At 32.4% G+C, this 20,842-nt stretch overlaps 2 protein-coding genes and 1 pseudogene across 2 annotated transcripts; 2 read left to right on the top strand and 1 right to left on the bottom strand.

Annotated features, from left to right (window-relative positions):
* Window positions 1-558: 558 nt before the first annotated feature.
* LOC139509467 (perivitellin-2 67 kDa subunit-like) lies at window positions 559-10,058 on the bottom strand (annotated as a pseudogene).
* A 7,526-nt stretch (window positions 10,059-17,584) lies between these two features.
* Window positions 17,585-18,883, top strand: LOC139509465 (uncharacterized). Its single transcript, XM_071296165.1, has one exon. It carries the CDS (start codon window positions 17,585-17,587, stop codon window positions 18,614-18,616), a length of 1,032 nt encoding a protein of 343 aa, XP_071152266.1. The 3' UTR covers window positions 18,617-18,883.
* Window positions 18,884-19,351: 468 nt separating this feature from the next.
* LOC139509468 (uncharacterized) lies at window positions 19,352-20,230 on the top strand. Its single transcript, XM_071296166.1, has one exon. It carries the CDS (start codon window positions 19,352-19,354, stop codon window positions 20,228-20,230), a length of 879 nt encoding a protein of 292 aa, XP_071152267.1.
* Window positions 20,231-20,842: the final 612 nt, after the last annotated feature.

Below are 20,842 nucleotides of genomic sequence, written 5' to 3'. Positions count from 1 at the left end.
TACTTAAGTCTGATAAAACATTATTTTTTTATTTGTATTCAATTTGACTTTGAATGACTGCTATTATTCAAATTTTGATGCTTTGTTTCTTTTGTTTTGATAACAGTTTCTTTTGTAAAACGTACCAACCATTTGAGTTTAACCGATTGGTACTGTTTTTTAAAGTTTATTCTTATGGTTACCTGTCTCAGCTTAGAGGAGGTAAGCACTCACAAACATGTTTAACCCCTCCATATTACTACATCAGGAGCATGTAGTTCAGTGGTTGTCGTATTTGCTTTTCGGGAATAAATTTGTCGTTTAAAGTTATGTCGTTTGTTTTCTCGTTTGAACTGTGTCATGTCGACGCCTTATACATGTATGACCAACCATACGGTATGGGGTTTTCTCAGTGACGAAGACCTAATTGTTGCAAATAATAATAATAATAATAATATATATAAATATAATTTTGTACGATATAAAGAACAAACAAAGTCGAATGAACAAATGAACACATAAACAAAGTCATGCTCTTCATAGATTAATAACATTAGAATCATCTGCTCTTTTAAATTATATTTTTTAGTTTAGTTTGATTCCCCATCTCATCCGACATCCACCTCCACGTTTATCTGTATCGTCACGATAAGGTGCGGTGTACGAGTTAGATCTGGCGCATAAATGCCTTGACGCACCACCCCCGCACTGGCCGCCGTCACCATCTGGATACCATTCGTAACAAACTTCAGCATTCTGCATCCACTAAGGTGCATTTGAAGGAACTGACAACATCCACTGCATTCGACAAACTCCATCTCTTCTATCTGTGTCATCTCTGTAGTAACCAGTGTAGGATTTGACATTTGCACAGAGAAGTATTGAAGCACCACCTCCGCACTGACCACCATCACCATCAGGCCACCATTTATAACAAATTTTAACATTTCTAAACCAATCTTCGTAGCCATAAGACATAATTCTCCATCGCATTCGACATCTCCCATCCCGAAGGTCAGTGTCGTCTCTATAGTAGTTTGTCATGCTACTTATTGTCGCACAAAGAAGTCGCCCAGCTCCACCGCCACACTGACCGCCATCGCCGACAGGATACCACGAATAACATAGTTTTGTTCTGCTGAACCAGTATGGAACCGTTGTAGCTTTTTCAATTGTAGCAGCAATTTCAACTACCTCATTATGATTTGGTATAGCTTGTTTCAAAAGCTTATTCACTTTGGCCTTGTAGATATTTAAGATACCTTTATTTTTATCCATTCGCCCACTTGTGTAATACCAAACAATTACATGAAGTAGTTCCTGTAGATAAGCTTTATCTAAATAAACCTGCAATAACAGAAAAACACCCAGAAATATAAATCTATAATACTAAAATAACGAGGTCCAATTTGTCAGCCGTCATCGGGCAAAAACGACAAATCAAAGAATTCAACTTTATATATAGCTAATATAGGACAATGGTGTAGATTTAAAATTACACCACTCTAAACCCTTTTGTTTTCCACATAAATAATATAGCCAATAATTAACAAGTTCCGGGTCGAATCAGATACCGATACCAATAGTATATTCACCTTTTAACTATAATCTTATCTGTACGTTCCGCATCTGACCGTCGCACCACCAAACGGTGTATTTAGGATTTTGCTATACACACGGGTCATAATCACAGGGTTGACACTTCTAAATTCAAATCGTTGTCAAATTGTTCCTATTGTAGTATTTTAATCAGTAAGACCTTCTAAGATAACAATACGAATACTAAAATCTGGACTTTAAACAAGGCGTATTGGTACAGTTTTCAATTTGATAGCGGGCATGACGTAAAACAACGATTCAAAGAATTCAACTTTATTTATAACTTATACATTGTATAGGACAATGCTGTTGATTAAAAAATACTCCGTTCTAGGACCTTTTGTTTTCCAAATAATTAATATTACCAATAATTGATAAGTTCCAGGTCGACGGGTTCACACATAAAGAGTTTGAAAGCAGAGAAATCGGCATGATTTTATCAGATGACAATACCAATACTAAAATAAGGCTTACGCATAATTATATACTTTAATTCAGTCACGGACCCGCGATACCACGGGTGTGTTCTAGTATAAAATAGTCTTACAGTCTAGGCAGATAAATATAAAAACTTATTTGACGAGATTTACGGAGAAAAGCCGAGACTTGTAGTGTTACTTCTTTTTCTGAGCATGTGTAGATAAATTTTATATTTAAATTAACAGATGCGCCACGACCGTATAATACGCCCGTCGTCTTGAGAAAAAAAACATGATTTGGTAACAACACAGGGGTTTTACGGAAATCGTGCTTTGTATATCCTGACTCATTCCTTATTCCTGCTCAATAGGAAGTTAATATAACAGACAGACGCACAAAAAAAAAAATGATCACAACATGTATTATATATGTTTTTTTTAACTATAAAGCTCAATAAAAATTCAAATAACTCAAAAATCAAAAGAATCATCACGAAAAAGTAAACAGATCTTTAAATAATATAACTAATAGCAAATGTGTAAAATGTTATGCAATAATCATCAATAGTCTCTGAGATACAGCGCGACATGTGACCCTTCCCCTTTTCTACAAAAAAAACCCTCAATAACTCGAAAATAAAATAGAATAAAGAATAGTCACGATGAAGTATACAGATCTTCAAATCAATATAAATAAAGTGTGTGAAGTTTTATGCAATGATTATAAATTGTTTCTGAGATACGACGCGACATGTGGGCCCCCAATTATTTTTTTTACCAAATTAATTGCTCGATTAGAAAATCAAATTTGAATCATTACCAAAAAGAATACAGATCTTTAGATTAAAATAAGTAGGAAATGTGTATGGTTTTAAGCAATAATAGATCGTTTTTGAGATACGACGCGACATATACACACATCCCTTTTTTAATTACAAAGTTCAGTAACTAAAAAAGTTTTAATGTGATTTTCACCAAAAAGGTACACATATCGTTTGACCATCGTAAGAAACAACTATAAAAGTTTCATGAAAGTTGTTATCAAGTTACAGTTCGACATGTTTAACCCATACAGACGGACAGACAGACGGACTGACGGACGCCGGACATTTGTATATGTACCATACTACGTCCCGTCAAAATTTTGACGGGCGTGTAAAAAGGTTTTCTGACTTACTGATGTTACTATACTAAAATGGGCAGAATAAGTTTGCGCCAATTGCAGTTTTGAAAGTTATTTATTGCGCCACTCTCTTTTATTTTGATGGTATTAATTGCGCCAATAAATGAAATTACATCCCAGCTCCTTTGTTCTAACAAGGGTGATCTGAGCCGGATCTCCCCTACCACATCACCCCAGTTTGAGTTTCTTTGTTATCCATGCTTTCCTTTGTTCTGTAACATTTTGGCTGGAATGTCAAATCCACTATAAAACTATAATTAGTTATACGGAAAAGACTATCTATCAAAATTCACGTAGAAAAAATCCAGTGTATATGCTGGGATTCGAACTCAAGACCTTTAGCATATCAAGCCACGACACATACCACTACACCAGGACGACTGGATACGAACTAATAGTAATTTGACATACTTAAAGGAAGCAAGATATGTTTATAAGTGGAGTTATCCCATTCATACATATATTTCGAATAATATACACAGGTATTTTTTGGAAATTTCAATCAAAATTTCTACTGACCCACACACATGGAAAAGCCTATGAGTAAATGAAAAAGAGAGTTTAAAAAAAATTATAGTACCTATATGGCCCTTTTCATCGATTGTCTTTTTTTTATCATCAGAAATCATTCCATACATTTCTGTCAAACTTCCTCCAAATAACCATGGATCTTTCATAACTGAAGGCTGCCATGCAGAAATTCCCCAGTAGCTAACAGATTAGTGCTGCCTCCTTAATACCTGTGAATTTTATTTTTCGATTATAATGATATTTTCACAAATAATTGAACATTCGGAGATTAAAAACGGAAAGTATTAGACACCTTTATCACATTCAAGTTGGGGCACATTCTAAAAAACACTGATGATATGCCGGCCGATAGTGTAAAGAATGAATACATGTTCAAATATGTTGCATTTTCATTACAATGAAAACAATCTGTTTATTTCATCAAGTTACATGTAACTGCAATGAGGGCGAGAGGTCGTTGGTTCGAGCAAAGGCCTGGTAAAACCAAACACATTTAAATTAATTTTGTATTTGCTGCTTCTCTGCAAAGGAAGCAGCTATAGGAGTTAGAACAAACACCGGTCGGCTCGGAGTCAGATAATGTGTCCAAGAAGGGTGACATGTCTTATTAAACTTGCACTTAAAATATCCGTCTCATCAGTTTACTTAAGAATTGAATTCTTATTTTTGTAACTTCATGGGGGTGTGGACGTGTTGACCGAAGTACTTTTACAACCCTATGAAATTGCAAAGAGAAGAATTCAATACTTATAATTACATTTTTAGATCATGAAAACACGATTTTTATCAAGATTTTATTTAATTTTCCTGTGCAATTTACTGTGAGACCTCGTGTCGTCATGGATGACAAATTTTATTATAATGAAACTGATTAAGGAATAACACGTGATTGCCGTGTAGCCAATCAGAAAAACGTATTATAATGAAATATACATCTAATGTAATTATTACATAGGAAAAGGGGTAAATATTCATATAAAATACACATCTATTCCTGAGTATGGAAAATCATAAAGTTACATATGCATGACCAATATCTGTTACTTTTTTTTATTTTCCTAGTCACAATTATTTTGAAGATATAATTAGTTACTTAGTATACATTTTTCATTGACACTTTCTTCTTTTAAATGTATCTAGACTGGCTAAAGAGTACAAACTTATAATGCTTGAATAATACGCTTACTTACCGGACACTTTTCTGAGTAACCTGTGTGAACTTTGAATCAACTGTTTGTGTTCTAGAGGATCCTCCACCACCTAGTTTTATCATTTTGAAGAATATTGCACTGGCTTGGGCTTTAACTTGTGTATCTGTTCGTCCTTGGTAGTAACTCTGATCCGTTGTTAGAACAAGTCTAAGAAGGTCTCCAAACCTTCCCTGACTGAAGTAGTGAGTGCCAAAAGTCTTGATAAATTTCATGTACTTCAGACAAGTGCTACTATCAAACGTGTTCGGGAGAAACCTTTCTAAATACATTTTTGCAACACGACCAAATTCAAGTGCCGAATCAGGCATCACATTTATTTTATATCCGGATGTATAAGACGTCACTTCCTCTATGTACTTGGATGAATTGGTCAGATAGTCTTAGAATGTTTCGTAAGAACCACTTGCTAAAAATATTCCTTCTCCGATACCTACGTCTACTTTTCTTGCCATTGATTTCTTAACAGCATGACTAGTTTTAAGAATTTCAATATTAGAATTTAGCCATCCACTTGGAGTGTTTACAATACTCCAAACTTGGTCCGGTATATCATATTCTACCTGTTAAAAAATGATACGATTCGAGCTTTATGTGTGTATAAATAAAATGATAATCTTCCCTTAATGGACATTATGTCATAGATATACATGTGATATACTTGTAGAAAGAAAATATATTCATACTTAACAAGTGAAATGGATGCATACTATAATTTATGGATAATTTCTGTGTTCATCTCCACTATTTATATAAATATACAAATATACAGCATGGTACATGTACATGTACGTCTTGCCAGTAGGCTTTAGTTTTCTATATATAATTGTTTTGTTAATTTGATTGTATTTTTTGTTGTCTTTCGATTTCTTGCCAATGCGTTATCATTTTCTCTCGATTTATAAGTTCTTGAATGTTTTTTTCTCTGTATCTTCTGCTCCGTTTTGTTGTTTATCTTAAAAGATATATCACGATTATAATATGTACTGCATATTAAAAAAAAAATCAGATTACATATTTTTGTTTGTTCATCAATTATTTTCTTATTTAAAAATAATTTACTTACACCATTCAAAATCTTTGTTATTTCAAAGTCGCACGAGAAATCGAAGACCGGATACCTGAATCCATCTGTTGAGCTTAAGGTTCCACTAAAGTCAAAATATAGGACACTTCATTAACATCTAAACTTTGCCTGTATTTTTCAACCTATAATGAATAAAGTCATAAACTATGAGAACATATGTTCATTTAAACATACTTTACATATACACACTGTGTAAATTGTAAATAAACTTGAAATTGTTATGTTGTGGCCAAACCGGTTCTTGGGTTGAACACTAAATTTTCAAAAAAATCTGCAGGCCTGCAAGACGACTTAATTTGCTTAAAATTGGTATGGACGAATACTGTTACATATAATGCAGGGCAAGCTCATGCTAATTTGTCACATACATATGTTTTAATGGCATATTTGTCCAATTTCTGTATTGTACCTTCGATATTCGTTCACTTAGATACATGAAATCAACAGAAACTCGAAAATCAATACATTTTATAAAAAATCAACATGCGCTTGCCCTGCATTACATGTAATAGTATTCGTCCATACCAATTTTAAGCAAATTAAGTCGTCTTGCAGGCCTGCAGATTTTTTTGAAAATTTAGTGTTCACCCCAAGAACCGGTTTGGCCACAACATAACAATTTCAAGTTTATTTACAATTTACACAGTGTGTATATGTAAAGTATGTTTAAATGAACATATGTTCTCATAGTTTATGACTTTATTCATTATAGGTTGAAAAATACAGGCAAAGTTTGGATGTTTATAAAGTGTCCTATATTTTGACTTTAGTGGAACCTTAAATCTAAAGGTAATAAATCTAACTTTGTTGTGTCAACACCATCACGTAACCGGTTTAAAAATGTCGGAATCTTCTTACAAATCTTAGCAAGTAAGACATTGGGGAAGATCACAATTATGAAAAATATGCACTTTTGTTTAACCTCCAATCTACTCGGTGAAAGTTCTGTAGAATTTAGTTTAATCGTCAGCTGTTGCAATTAATTTACAATATGTCTCGGAATTTGTTGTATTTGGTTACATTTGAATCGCGTGATGAAATTGTTTGTTACATATTGAATTTATTTAAGTTATCATGTTACTATTATGAATTATTAATAATTAGAAAAACGCTGGTCAAGCAACCAGTGTTTGGTAGAGACCCTTAATTTCCCTGGGAAACATTTAAATCGGATTAACCCCCAAGGGTGACTAGGGAATAGAAATATGGTCACTTGGTCTTCTTCCGACCGGCAGTAAAACGCTTGCGGAAGTGGGGCGTCCGTTTGGCTGTGCGGGATGTATCAAGTTCGCAGTCACGTCCGGTCAGATTGGGGACGTTAAATCTGATGCCTCGTGTAAAGAGAGTGCCACGCTCTTTACACGTTAAGAACCCTTGCAACAACTCTTTGAGGGGTCCGTAGGTGGCCTGTTGCAAGGCAAAAATTCTGTCCCTATCCACTTGACCCTCATTTTCCAGTGGCAGTCCAAATTTCCCCGACTATCATCCCAAATGACCTCTATTATGACAAGTCCTACCTATTGTATTTATTGTGAACTTGTTCTCGTCCTGAATATGCATGATATATTTGCCACTGGACGTTAAGCAACCAACAATCAATCAATCAATTTAAATCGGATTATAGAAGGAAGATAACCGTGCATAACTTAAAGTTTTAAACCTTGTCATATTATAGGATTAATAGGATTTTTTTTCTTTAACATAATCTCATCATAGATACAATGGTTCAATCTAAAGAAGTATTTATATTTCCTGTTTGATGAATTTAAAGAAGAAATGATAGTCAGAATATGTAATCATAGTATCTTCAATCGTGTACATTTCACATTCAATGAAAATGTCATGGATGTCCCCCAAAAAAGGAAAGAAAACCATAACAAATGTATAGATTAAAGAACGTTTACAACAATTTAAAATGACCAACTTTTTAATTGACAATTCGTAGATTTATCCAGGAACTTCATTCTTGAGAAACGGGTTTCGTCTCTTAAAAGGGTTGCTATTTCATAAAAGTATCCTAAGTCTGTTTCAATATCTGTTTTAACGGTTATAATATATTCATGCACTTTCTTTTTTTAATATGGCATGTGCCTTCTAACATAATAACAGTATTGATAAGTAATTCTAACATGACGTGTTTCTTCCGCTTTGTTAATAAAATCATGCTCTAAATCCAATAAAATTTGCTTGCGCACGCGTATATTGACAACTGCAGAATAATGAATTTTATCAAATTGATATGCAATTAATATATTTCATAAACTTAAAACACTTCCAAACTCTTAAATGATGCACATGATGGTACTAATTCATTTATTATGACTGTAATGTGTTGCATTCCAAAATTGACATATTTGACCTATACTCGACAACCGTTCATGCTGGCGGTTCAAAACTCCTCCCTCTGAAAAATCACAGTGCCACCCGTTTTTTTTCTTTACAAACAAAAAGGGAGGTTCATGGAAGAGCCTACACAAACGCGTTACACTTATATACATTTGACATAGAAATTACCGTAATTGTCCTCATCAGAATCGAAATAATTATTGCAAGCTATACTTTATTGTAGTTCTAACATGATTAGGCATTTTATTTGTGTTATTTTAGCCCTCACTATCGCTCGGGCAAAAATAATACGAATATAATGCCTACCCATGTTAAAACTACAATAAAGTACAATAACTTGCATCAATTATTTCTGAAATTAAATACTCACTTAAACTTTCCAAAGTTTTCAAAACAACTTTCCCTCCAACAAATGTGTTTCACAGACACATGAATTACTCTGGGCACTTATATTTTGTTGGTAACAAGAGTATAAGCCACTATGTTATTGTAGAATCTGGTATTGTCTTTGAAATATACCAAACACTTATATTGCTCCCCAATACTCACTACTTCGCCAAATGAAAGTTTAAAGTATCATTCAAATGACAATGTTAAGAACAGTATTAAATTGGCACAGGAGATTAATGTCTGAACTTATGCGACATAAAACTTTATTTCTGCTACACATATATTGATTCATATTGTTCACCTTGATAGCACTCTAGTTTATAAAGTAATTAGCACAAAAACAATTTGTCTATCAACTCAGGCCAATATACGAAGTAAACATAATAAGCGTACATGTATTTTGAAAACAGTTGTTAGCTGATTGCACAGAATGTACTTTATATTAAAGCTATGTTTAAATGGATTATTCTTCTTAGACTAATTTTCTTTATCATAAATGAGGTTCTAAATTTGATATCTCATGAAGAGAAGCATAGAAAAACAAATTGCTACAAAGTAATCAATTACAATACATCTTGTATTGTTATACTTCACGTTAAAATGCCATATTTTGATTGGCTGATAAGAGGGTGTTAATTTATTCTATCACATGCCTGAGAGGGTGACAATTTTTTTAATGTTACCCTTTCGTCTAGACCAATCAAAATCCGATAGTTTTTTTTAAAGGACAATGAATTGAATTTACATCAATTAATTGTATACAATGCAAAAGTTCTACGTTTGGATCAGATTAAATTATTTTACTGTCAAAATAAAAAAAAAACTTATTAAGTTATTATGTATGTGACGTCATAGAAAAAACTTTTAAAATAAAATGAATTTATGAAAGACTGTCATGATAGGACATTCAGTATGAAAAAAATTAATAACACATAGCTGAGAGCTGAGAGGTTGATGATCAGATTGGTCCTCCTTGAAAAAATGTTAATCTTGGCTTCGCCGTGGTTGACAAAGTTTTCTCGGGGGGGGGGGGGGGGGGGGGGGGTAACAATCTGCTCCATCACCCTCTCAGCTATGTGTTATTGATATAATATCACACTTAATGCAGATAAAAGTGCATATCAAACACATTTTGCTGTCATTGATATTTATAGTGTTATGTCTAACATATGACACACACGGTCACATTATAAGTATACACAACATAAATATTCCCACGCCCTACATTGTATATAACATACAACTCCATAATTGTACTCTAAGTTAACAGTGCTAACCATAGTAGGAGAAGCATATTTTATATCCACGTCAGGCATAGGGTCACTTCTTTTTTCGATTTGTTGACTATAGGACTATAGGACGTAACGATTTATTTACACTATTGCTATAAAAAAAAATAATAACTAAGGCCACACCAAATTAATTTCTTGTTCTACGGATTTTTGGACTCCAAAAATTGGGGCGAGCGAGCGATTTGAAAATTTAAATAAAAAAATATTTAATTTGCAAATTTTTGAGGCGAAGCTTAAAAAGTTAAGGCGAGCGATTATATATTTTTTTGTAAACATAAAATAGTAGGTTTTCACTATATTAAAACTTGATTTATCACTTGTACCTTGATATTTCTTTAATTTATGAAGTATTTTTCCCTGTTCAACAAGAAATAATCAGATAATTGAATTATTAAATTTGGTCTAGTATGTATGTGTGACTGACAATGAGACAATTCTCCATCCAAGTCATAATCAGGTTCAGAACAACCCCTTAATGTTATGAATATCCATTTTATGAGGGGTCAATACAAGTTATAATATATTTTTTTTTGTAAAAACACTTTTAGTACAAAAGGGCTAATATTTTCCCAAAGAACTATAATATCTATATGGTATTAAATGGTCAAAACATGTCCAAGAATTTTTAGAAAAGTTGTTTAAAAATATAATGTACTTTCTCCTCTTTTTGAGTAAAAAATTCTAAGTTTTCAAAGGTTTTGTATAGTAGCATTATACAAATCCTTAGTATTTCCTGGGAACAGTTAATATATATGTTCCTGGTATTTCTATTTTCTTTTCTACAACAGTAAACATGGTAAAATGACCCCTTCAAGGCCCTTGTCTGAGGGATAACCTGATAATAACAAGCATAGGTCAAAGTACGGCCTTTTACACAGAGCTTTGATCCAGACCAAACAGCAACCTATAAGGGACCACAACTTAGTATTGTACACAATTCGAACAGGAAAACCAACGATCTAATTTATATTTCCAAACGGGAAAACACCCAACAACAAACGATAACTGCTGAACAACAGGTCCCTGAATCAATCAGGACAGACACAAACCTGCAGCGGTTATGACCTTCAACATACATTATAATTTCAGTTGAAGGCAAATCCTTCAGAAGTTCTTTGTACTTTATTTTAACAACGAACATTTTTTGATAGGGAATATAAGTCAGGGGAAAAGAAACTAATGTTTTGTTCTGTACAGGTATTCCCGCTGTTATATATTTTTATCGGAGCACTCCCACTCCACTCATGCTGAAACAAATATTCTCACAGATATTTACAGTGTTGTGGGGTGCTTATAGGTTTAAAATCGTTATATGAATGTTATACTGTGATTTTAAAAACAAATGTTGAGATCTTATAATAATACTTACAAAAAAACGGTGCAGGAAATGGACATGATTACATTTCCGGATGCGGAAAGCGGGAATATAATAAAAATAAAAAAAATCTTTTTTGAAAAAAATAGGTGCGGGCGGGTCCGTCGAACAAGGAATTAAATTGGTGTGGCCTAAAACTCCAAGCAAAACATTTGTACAACCAATAAAATTGATTAGATTATATTAACAAAACAATGTAAACTTATGTTTATTTATTAAAATTTTTAAGTTTGGTTTATTTTTTTAATATTCATGTATATCAAATTAAAAATATATATTCTGCTTAACATTTTTCTCAGTAACCATGTGCTTAATAATAGATAACACAATCAAAGGGTATATACTATAGTAATTGTTTGATTGGCAAATTTTAATGTTCAGTATGACATTATTTTGTTTTGGCTTAAATTGATTTTTAATATATAATCATGGGCATGCATAATATTTTCATATTCTTATGAATTAACACATTTTTAACAATTTACAGACAAATAAAAATTCGAGCCAAACTTTACATTAAGAGACAATATTTCTTACACTAGTAAGCAAATGATGATATGATGAATTATCAATTATTTTCTAAATAAAACAGAACTTGTTCATATTATGAATATATATAATTAGGTTACTTTATCTATTTTTATTTTCAACAAAGAAATTATGGTATTTTTAAAGCAAAGACAAACTTGTTTTTATTCTTATGAGTAAAACTAAAAATTGTAGCTTATTTGCTTTCTGGTTAAATCCTAGAATATGACAGAAATAAACCAAACCACCAAATAACCTGACATTTTGTGTAGATCATTATATAATTAAATTTGTGGTAGAGTTATATGCATTTCCAAGTTGATTTTAAAGAGTTATACAAAATTTCTAAGGTGACTATCTGAATTTAGCTTATATTGAAAATTCTAGGTTTTTTTGTAAGCCTGACATTTTCTAAGATCATTATATAGTTGAGATAGCTGTAGAGTTATATGAAAATCCAAGTTGATTGAAAAAAAATATATACACATTTTTCCTTATAGTTGAATCCTTTTAAAAAATCTGAAAGCAATAGACGAAACTACCAAAACAACCTGACATTTTGTAAGATCAATATATGATTGAGTTAACTGCAGAGTTAAATGAAAATTCAAGTTGATTTGTAAAAAATATACAAATTTCTATAGGTGTCTATCTGAATTGAGTCCAAAATTAATATTCTAGCTTTTAGTACCTAATGTTTAATCCTTAAATTTGACAGTAATGAATCAAACTACCAAATATCCTGGATTTGTTTAGTTTAATATGAAAATGAGATACAATGTAAATTGGCTGATTCAGATCAGTTTAGATAAAATCAAAAGGTCAATACAGGCTGAGTACGGCAGAGACTGAATCAAGACTGGTCAAGGAATTGGTTGAGAGCATATTCAGATTATTCAATGATTATTAACATGTTTTAAAAGTACTCAATGGTTTAGTTTTACAAATTGTGACTTGGATGGAGACTTGTTTCTTGGGCACTCATACCATCATTTTTTTATGTCTAATTTTTAAGTCAAGTTGAGACTTAATTAGAAAGCAGTTGAGATTACGTCAAGTCATGTCAAAACTGTGCTTACACTGTTTTAAGTGTAATATGACTATAACTTTTGTTTTGCGTGCAAGTAATAGGACATCACGTTTTTCAGCCCAGATCAGTATAGACCATCCACTTTTTTCCTGTATCTTGAATTTGCACCGGTCCAAACTGCCTGACACGATCCCTAAATAAACATGCAAATTGAATAATTACACAGAATTTAAAATGTTTGAGGTACTCCTCCTAGATCAGAAGAGTTTGTCCTTTTTAAATCAACTCTGTTGTTGGAGCTATGCTAACATCGATTATTTCTAGTTGAGATATTTTTATTTATCATAAAGGCGGTTTTACTTTGAAATCTTATGTAGATAATGGTTGATAAAAATGTGTAACAACGTAATAAATTACAATACCATCAAACTAAATACAGAAACGACTTTTCAAAGAAAAATCTTTTGCAAATACATTTTACTTTTAATGAAAGATCTATACTTTTAAACGAGAAGACCTCATTTTGTGTGTCGCTTCTCTTCCTTCCACAATAATTTAATCGTCATAACTAAGTGTCATATGGGTACCATGTATAGTTGAATTTGTCATCCTCGTTTTTTATTCTTCCATTTGGTTTATTTTGGGAGAGAAAAGATATTCACCAGTCGTAAAATCTTTTACAGGATTCACAGTTTTCATATAATCAACGAAGCTCTAGATGAATGCTCTAAATGCCCGCGATTTCGCAGGTGTGTTCTAGTGTTTCTAAAACTAACAAATGATACATAGTCACCAATGAGGTTAATGCACGGCACACATATCCCACAACCAATCATTGTATATCACTAACAACTACTTAATTGTACGTACATATAACTTAAAAAAAACTCAAGATTCAAGATTTTCAAGATTTTATTGTAAAGCAACACTCAGGCACATAAATGTGTAACATGAGGTAAATACACACTAAAAAATATGAATTATAATACAAAGTAGATTCAAAAAACAAAAACAACAAAAAAAACTAACAAAAATAATAAAATGAAAAAAGAATTCATACAAATTGATATACATATCACAACAAATTACTCAGCTTTCTGATAAAAGATGCCAACTGTCTATATAAATTAGCTTTACAGTAAGATAAAATAACAGATAATGTCTGCTTACTTGGATGCTTCGTATAATAACAAGGGATATGTTGTTCTCTAAAAAATAACCAGTTGAAGAGACATGCATATATTAAAAAGATAGTGAAATTCGTCTCCTACATGTGATAATGTTCAGTCCTCCGCCGGAATATTGTGCCAACGCCCATGCCAGTGTCAATGGGAATTTTTATATTAGACGTTATTAATTTTGTCATCCAGATTCTTGCATTTTCCGGGATTTTTATTAAATAAGTTTTTAAACCAAAAAAGTTTTTATAACTAGAATAAAATACACCTTTGGAAGATAATTGGACATTTTGATGCCATTTTTTGTATATATTGGTCATGTAACACCTGTGTTATCAGATGTTTGTAGTCAGCATTATTTTGGTTGACAAGGATATTTAAGAAACAAATCAATAATGTTTGTACTTAGAAATGGTTGAGTTACTTCCCCTACAGCAGAAAGAAACAAAATTTCCTTTATTGATGTATTCTATCCTATTGTTAAATCTCTTTTATATGTAGTATCAATGAGGTTCTGAATTTAATACTTTTTATGTAGGTACAGCTAGGTTTACGTATTGTAAAAAAATATATAATTAAACTACCATTCCATTAATTGTAAATAAAAATTAACAACAAATGAGTTATACTGTCCATCAAATTAAATACTGTGACACAGTCACAACTTACAAATGACACAATATATTAGCTTCTTGAATTCTTAAAATTATTTGAAGGATATTTCTCTAAGTCATTTGCCATTCTGTTATAGAGTCGTTTGATTTTTATATTATACAAAATAGCTATCATCTTTGGCTTATAATATATTTATGCTTTTAATTGAAATCTAGTACATGTACATATTACTACACTTCAAATTTGATGGACATTTCAGATTCATCGATAACAAATTAGCCACGTTAATACCAATGTAAAAAGAAAATCTTTATTTGAAAAACTATCCCGTTGTCTCTTAAAACAAATGTTAATAAACGGATGCGTAAAATCTATTGGCCAATCGACTCAAAAAGAATATTATGTTTCACCCTAATTAGTTGGTGTATGTCAGTGGTAGCATCAATGTTGTTTGACATCATTAGTGTCATTGTTTGATTTGTTCTCTAAACCGAAATGATGTTTTAGGGAAGGAGCCAGTTTGTATTACAACTGATTACAACTACCAAACATTGACGTAATATCGTACATTATTTTCCATTTTTCGGGGATTACAAGATAAAAAGTTAATCTTAATACTAAAAAAAAGTAAAATCACAAAAATACTGAACTCCAAGGAAAATTTTAAAAGGAAAGTCCCCAATCAAATGGCAAAATCAAAAAATCAAACACATCAAACGAATGAATTACACCTGTCATATTCCTGACTTGGTACAGGCATTTTCTAATGTAGAAAATGGTGGATTGAACCCCGTTTTATAGCTAGCTAAACCTCTCACTTGTATGACAGTCGCATCAAATTCCATTATACTGTCACCGATGCGTGAACAAAGCACACAGACACAATAGGTAAAAATGTCAAAAATGGGGGTACAGCAGTCAACAATGTTACTCATTGAAAAAATCAATGGCAGATGAATTACAAATGAAAGACATGGTAAGAATTTTTCATAAATTTAACCCCCGTCTTGAACCATGAAAATTGTCAGTATTAAAAAGGGTTTATTGTGTATACATATACACATGCATATTTGAAAATCTTTCTTTGAGGATTGTGTCTTAAAAAATTGGTATCGTTGTTTATATTTATCAAATCATTCTAGAAGACACAAATGTAATAAAAAAAGAAACCAATGAACTTTAAATAAGCTAGAACAGGTACTTTCGAAGGTTAGGTGTCTCCTGCTGTGCATGCATAACCAGCAATATGAATAAACACTCGTTCAAAATTTGACTATTGGTACTCAGACTTCTTGTTTATATTTTATGGTCTTAGACATGCAAGACTGCGAAAACATCGTTATCTAGTTAAGCTATATCGTTTAGGTCATCTCGATTGTGATTGTAAAAAAAGTTGCAGTGTTGGTACTATTAGTTCTTTCTAATAACTAGGTTGTTTAAGTTTTGGGGATTTTGAGCAAATGACTGTTAATATGAAAATATAATGTGATATCATTGCCAATGTAAAAACGTTCCACAAGAGACCAAAAAGAATAATATTAAGTCCAGATACTGTGTACATCCACACACGTAACGTATTTATTGAGATATTTAAACGCCATACTCTGAGTCCAAAGGAATGTTATTTCTGATAAAAGGGAATGTGAAAATTAGTAAGTTGAAATTAGCGTGTTTGTTATAGGTATGGAAACACGAGGTGATGCAATGATTTACACATTATTCAAACTTATATGCTATAGCTCTGGTTATAGGATGCCTATTTTTTAATTTTAATATAAAAAGTGCCAGCACGAAAATTGATACCCACAAAGATAAATAAATCCACAGTAGAGTTTAATACCAAATCATTTCCCATTTTGTTGATCACTGAAAAAATGGACGGTATACAGAATTATATAAAGTAAATTTCTAAATGATTGTAAGAAACAGCTAACGAGAACGATCAATTAATCAGAAAATATTTCAGTACGTATATAGATTTTACCACAAAACATCGTTGTTTATGATGTATACCAAAGCTACATAATTAGATTTATTCCTATGAAGAATAAATCCGGTTATCGGAGGAAAGTGGGCATACGTTTTGGGAGTTGTTCCGCTTTGTACACGTTATGGAATTAATATATTATAAGTGACGTTGATTATTTTAACCTTGATAACTGTGACGTCATTCATTCTTTCTTTCCCACGCCACAGCAGAGACAAGACGTAGAAAATTAGGTTCCGTATAAATTAACAAATGTTGTTTCAAAAGATAAAAAATTTGGTTGAATATTGAATTTTATTTATTTAACTTGGTATATTGAATGAATGTCTTTCAAAAAATCGTAATTTTATTGAAGTTTTGAAAGTTTGGAAGATAGGAAAAAGCACATGGTCTTGATCCTGTTAAGATATTTTTTAATTTGCCTTTCTCTTCTGTTAAGATAAACGAGAATTACTATGATATGTCATTGAGATTTTTATTTGTTTGTTCAATTCAGTTGACCTTATGAATTTCGTTTCCAGAAAATAGAAATGTTAACAGACTGATAAAAACTACGCACATGGTTTTATGACACGTGTCGCATGGACGTATGCGATTTGGAAACTATTGTTGTATGAAACTTTTCCAACAGCTACGATGCGAGCAATTGGAAGTGAAACCAATAATGAATAAATGTATGAAGTTCATATATAATTTAAAAAAAAATAATAAAAAAAAAAAAAAAAAAAAAAATAGATAAATAAATAAAAATAAATAAATAAAATATAACTTTTCAAAGGTGATTTCACTAATATTATTGTAGTATTTTTTAGTTTAAAAACCATACATCGTACAGAAATGGGGAAGACAGTGCGTATGCCACAAAGGCCTTCTAAAAGTCCGTACGCAGCCAAAAAAAGGTTAAGGTCATCAGCACAGCAGTCCGACGAGGTTATATACCAAAGAGTACAGCCAAGGGATGTACCGGCACAGTTGAGAAACGGATCTAGTAATGTCGCTGGACAGCCTACTTCCACGCAAGTTTCAGCTCAGATGACTCCAGAACTTAGGAATGAAGTTATTCAGACTGTCAATGCCCTTATTCACTCACCAGCTACTGTTACATCCCCTGATTCAATCAATGAAAGTCAACAATTGAATACAGGTATAACACCTAATATTTTACCAATATTTAGTGTAAATGATAATCTAGGTTTAAATGTTTCACAACAAACTCAGGACAAAATAATTAATGGTGAATATGTAGATTTAAGTATTTTGCTTACAAATTCAAGCACAGAGCAATCAAGTTCTTTAACTTTAGATACAAATGGACAGCTGGTTATCCAAGCTAAACCAAGTAAAAAGATTACTGATATTAGCACATGGATAGATGCTTTCCTAATTTACACAAGTATTTATGTTGGTGTGCATTTAGAAGACACACAAACTATTTTAAAATATATGTATTCGGTTAAGTTGGGTGCAAGTCGTTCAATTGGGCTAGGTTGGAAGGACTATGATCAACAGTTTCGTCTAAAGAAAGCTAGAAATCCAGCTTTGTCATGGGCTACAGTTGACCAAGAACTTTGGCTGTTATATATTCATACAGGGCAGTCAACTGCACCTAGTTCTGGGGTTAATATGGTTAACACATACAGGAAGTGTTACGAGTACAATAACAAAGGTGCATGTATGTTACCACAATGTCGATACATTCACAAATGTTTGAAATGCAATGGTTCCCATCCTGCCATCAATTGTAGGGTCCCTCAAAATGGGACTGGTTCACGAAGGGGTAATTTTCGTCCGTTCAATAGAACAAATTTCAGACAAACCGGAAGTGGAACAGATGCAGGTAGACAGATACCCTTTATCCGAAATACATAGGCTGTCAAAATCTCCAATTAAGGTCGAAGTTTTATTAAAATTGGTTACAAATTATCCTAATCAGGTGGACAAACAGATTTTATCTGATGGTTTTTTATATGGTTTTAAAGTGGGTTATGGAGGACCAAGGTTGCCTACAAATTGTCATAATTTAATTTCAGCATATCAAAACAAAAAAGAACTTGAAATTAAACTTTTAAAGGAGTTAGAGTCGGACCGAATTGCGGGTCCATTTTCATGCAGGCCATTCAAAAATCTACGTTTATCTCCAATAGGTCTTGTTCCTAAAAACCGTCTGGATGGCGTCTCATTCATCATTTGTCATTTCCATTTGGAAAAAGTTTAAATTCTTTTATTGATCCTCAGAATTGTTCTGTACAATACACTTCTTTTGACAAGGTTCTTACTACTATAAGTGAAATAGGACCAAAATCGCTGATGGGACGAATGGACGTGTCCTCGGCATTTAGATTGATACCATTACATCCCGATGATTTTGATTTATTTGGTTTTAAATTTGATGATAATTACTTTTTTCAAAAAGCGTTGCCAATGGGGTTAGCGGCTGCGTGTAATTTGTTTGAAAGGTTTGCCACTTTTGTTGAATGGTTGGTAAGGTTGAGATCGGGACAGGAATCTGTGGAGCATTATCTGGATGATTTTTTCTTTGTCGGGAAAGTAGATTCAAACAATTGTTTAATACTTATGAACACTTTTCAAAATGTTTGTACCGAAATGGGCATTCCTCTAGCGGAAGATAAAACTACTGGTCCATCAAGTAAAATAACTTTTCTGGGTTTAGAAATTGACACTATAAACATGGTTATAAGAATTCCGCTTGATAAGTTGAGAGAAACAAAGAAAAAATTATTCTTCATTTTAAAAAGTAAAAAGGTTACACTAAAAGCGTTACAATCACTAGTTGGTTTATTGAATTTCTGCGCAAGAGCAATTCCTGCAGTGAGAGCTTTCAATAGACGCTTTTGTGACGCAATGTGTGGAGTAGTTAAACCAGAACATTTTATTCGAGTTTCTGTTAGCATGAAAGAGGATATACATATGTGGTTAACATTTCTAGAATTATTTAATGGAAGTTGTAAATTTGATAAAAATATCTGGTTGACAAATGAACAGTTAAATTTGTACACTGATAGTACAGGAAATTCCAAACTTGGATGTGGAGTATATTTTTTTGGAAAATGGGCATACTTTGATTGGCCCGTTCAATGGCACGAAACAGAAATAATGAAAGATATGACATTTTTAGAACTTGTACCAATACTATTGGCCATATATCTATTTACGTTCGAATTGAGGGACAAACAAATTATGTTTCACACAGATAACTGTTCTTTGGTTGCTATTTTGAATAAAAAATCATCAAAATCGAAACGAGTTATGCAGTTGGTTCGACCGCTCGTATTGCAAACAATGGTGTATAATATGCAATTTAAAGCATGCTTTATCGAAGGACGTCTCAACTGCATAGCAGATGCAATTTCTCGTAAACAGTGGGAAAGATTCAGAAGCATAGATCCAGCTGCAGATCCATTACCAAAACCAATACCACGAGATTTTCTGAGGCTGATATCGATGTTGAAATTAACAAACTAGTGGATTCTTCAGTATCAGTGAACACTAAAGAGACATATCGTACAGGTTTAGTGGTTTTCGAAGCGTTCCGTAAATTGTATAATTATGATATCATTTGGCCACCACTTTTATCGCATGTAACTACATTTATTGCTTATATGTCACTCAACAAAAGGGCTTATAGGACAGTTAATTGTTATCTGTCTGCAATAAATTTTCGTTGTAAGTCAATGGAACATTCTGGGTTTTCAAAAAATTTCCTGGTTCAAAAAATGGTTGAGGGTTTAAAACGTATAAACAAATCTAAAGATACAAGATTGCCAATTACAAAGGAAATATTAATACGTATCATTGATAAATTACCAAATGTTTGTTCTTCAAAATTTGAAGCAAGCTTGTTTTCATCTGCGTTTTCGTTGGCTTATCATGGGTTTTTTAGGATAGGTGAAATAGTACGCAATAAAAAGTGGCAGGCGCACCAAGTAATAGCAATTGAGAACGTTACACTGTCAAAGAAAGATTACATTGAAATAGCTAAAATTGTTATCCCATTCTCAAAAACTGATCAATATGGTCATGGTACAGTTATAGAAATAACGGAATCTAAACTAAAAGATTGTCCAATTTATTGGT

Source organism: Mytilus edulis, unplaced genomic scaffold, assembly GCF_963676685.1.
Source record: "Mytilus edulis unplaced genomic scaffold, xbMytEdul2.2 SCAFFOLD_1283, whole genome shotgun sequence".
Lineage (NCBI taxonomy): Eukaryota > Metazoa > Mollusca > Bivalvia > Mytilida > Mytilidae > Mytilus > Mytilus edulis.
The sequence above is the reverse complement of the archived record's forward strand: the minus strand, read 5'-3'. Positions and strand labels throughout refer to the sequence as shown.

Bases quoted from the DNA above. Each gene is read 5' to 3' on its own strand.
- LOC139509465 (XM_071296165.1), top strand. From the start codon at position 17,585: ATGGGGAAGACAGTGCGTATGCCACAAAGGCCTTCTAAAAGTCCGTAC.
- LOC139509468 (XM_071296166.1), top strand. From the start codon at position 19,352: ATGGGCATTCCTCTAGCGGAAGATAAAACTACTGGTCCATCAAGTAAA.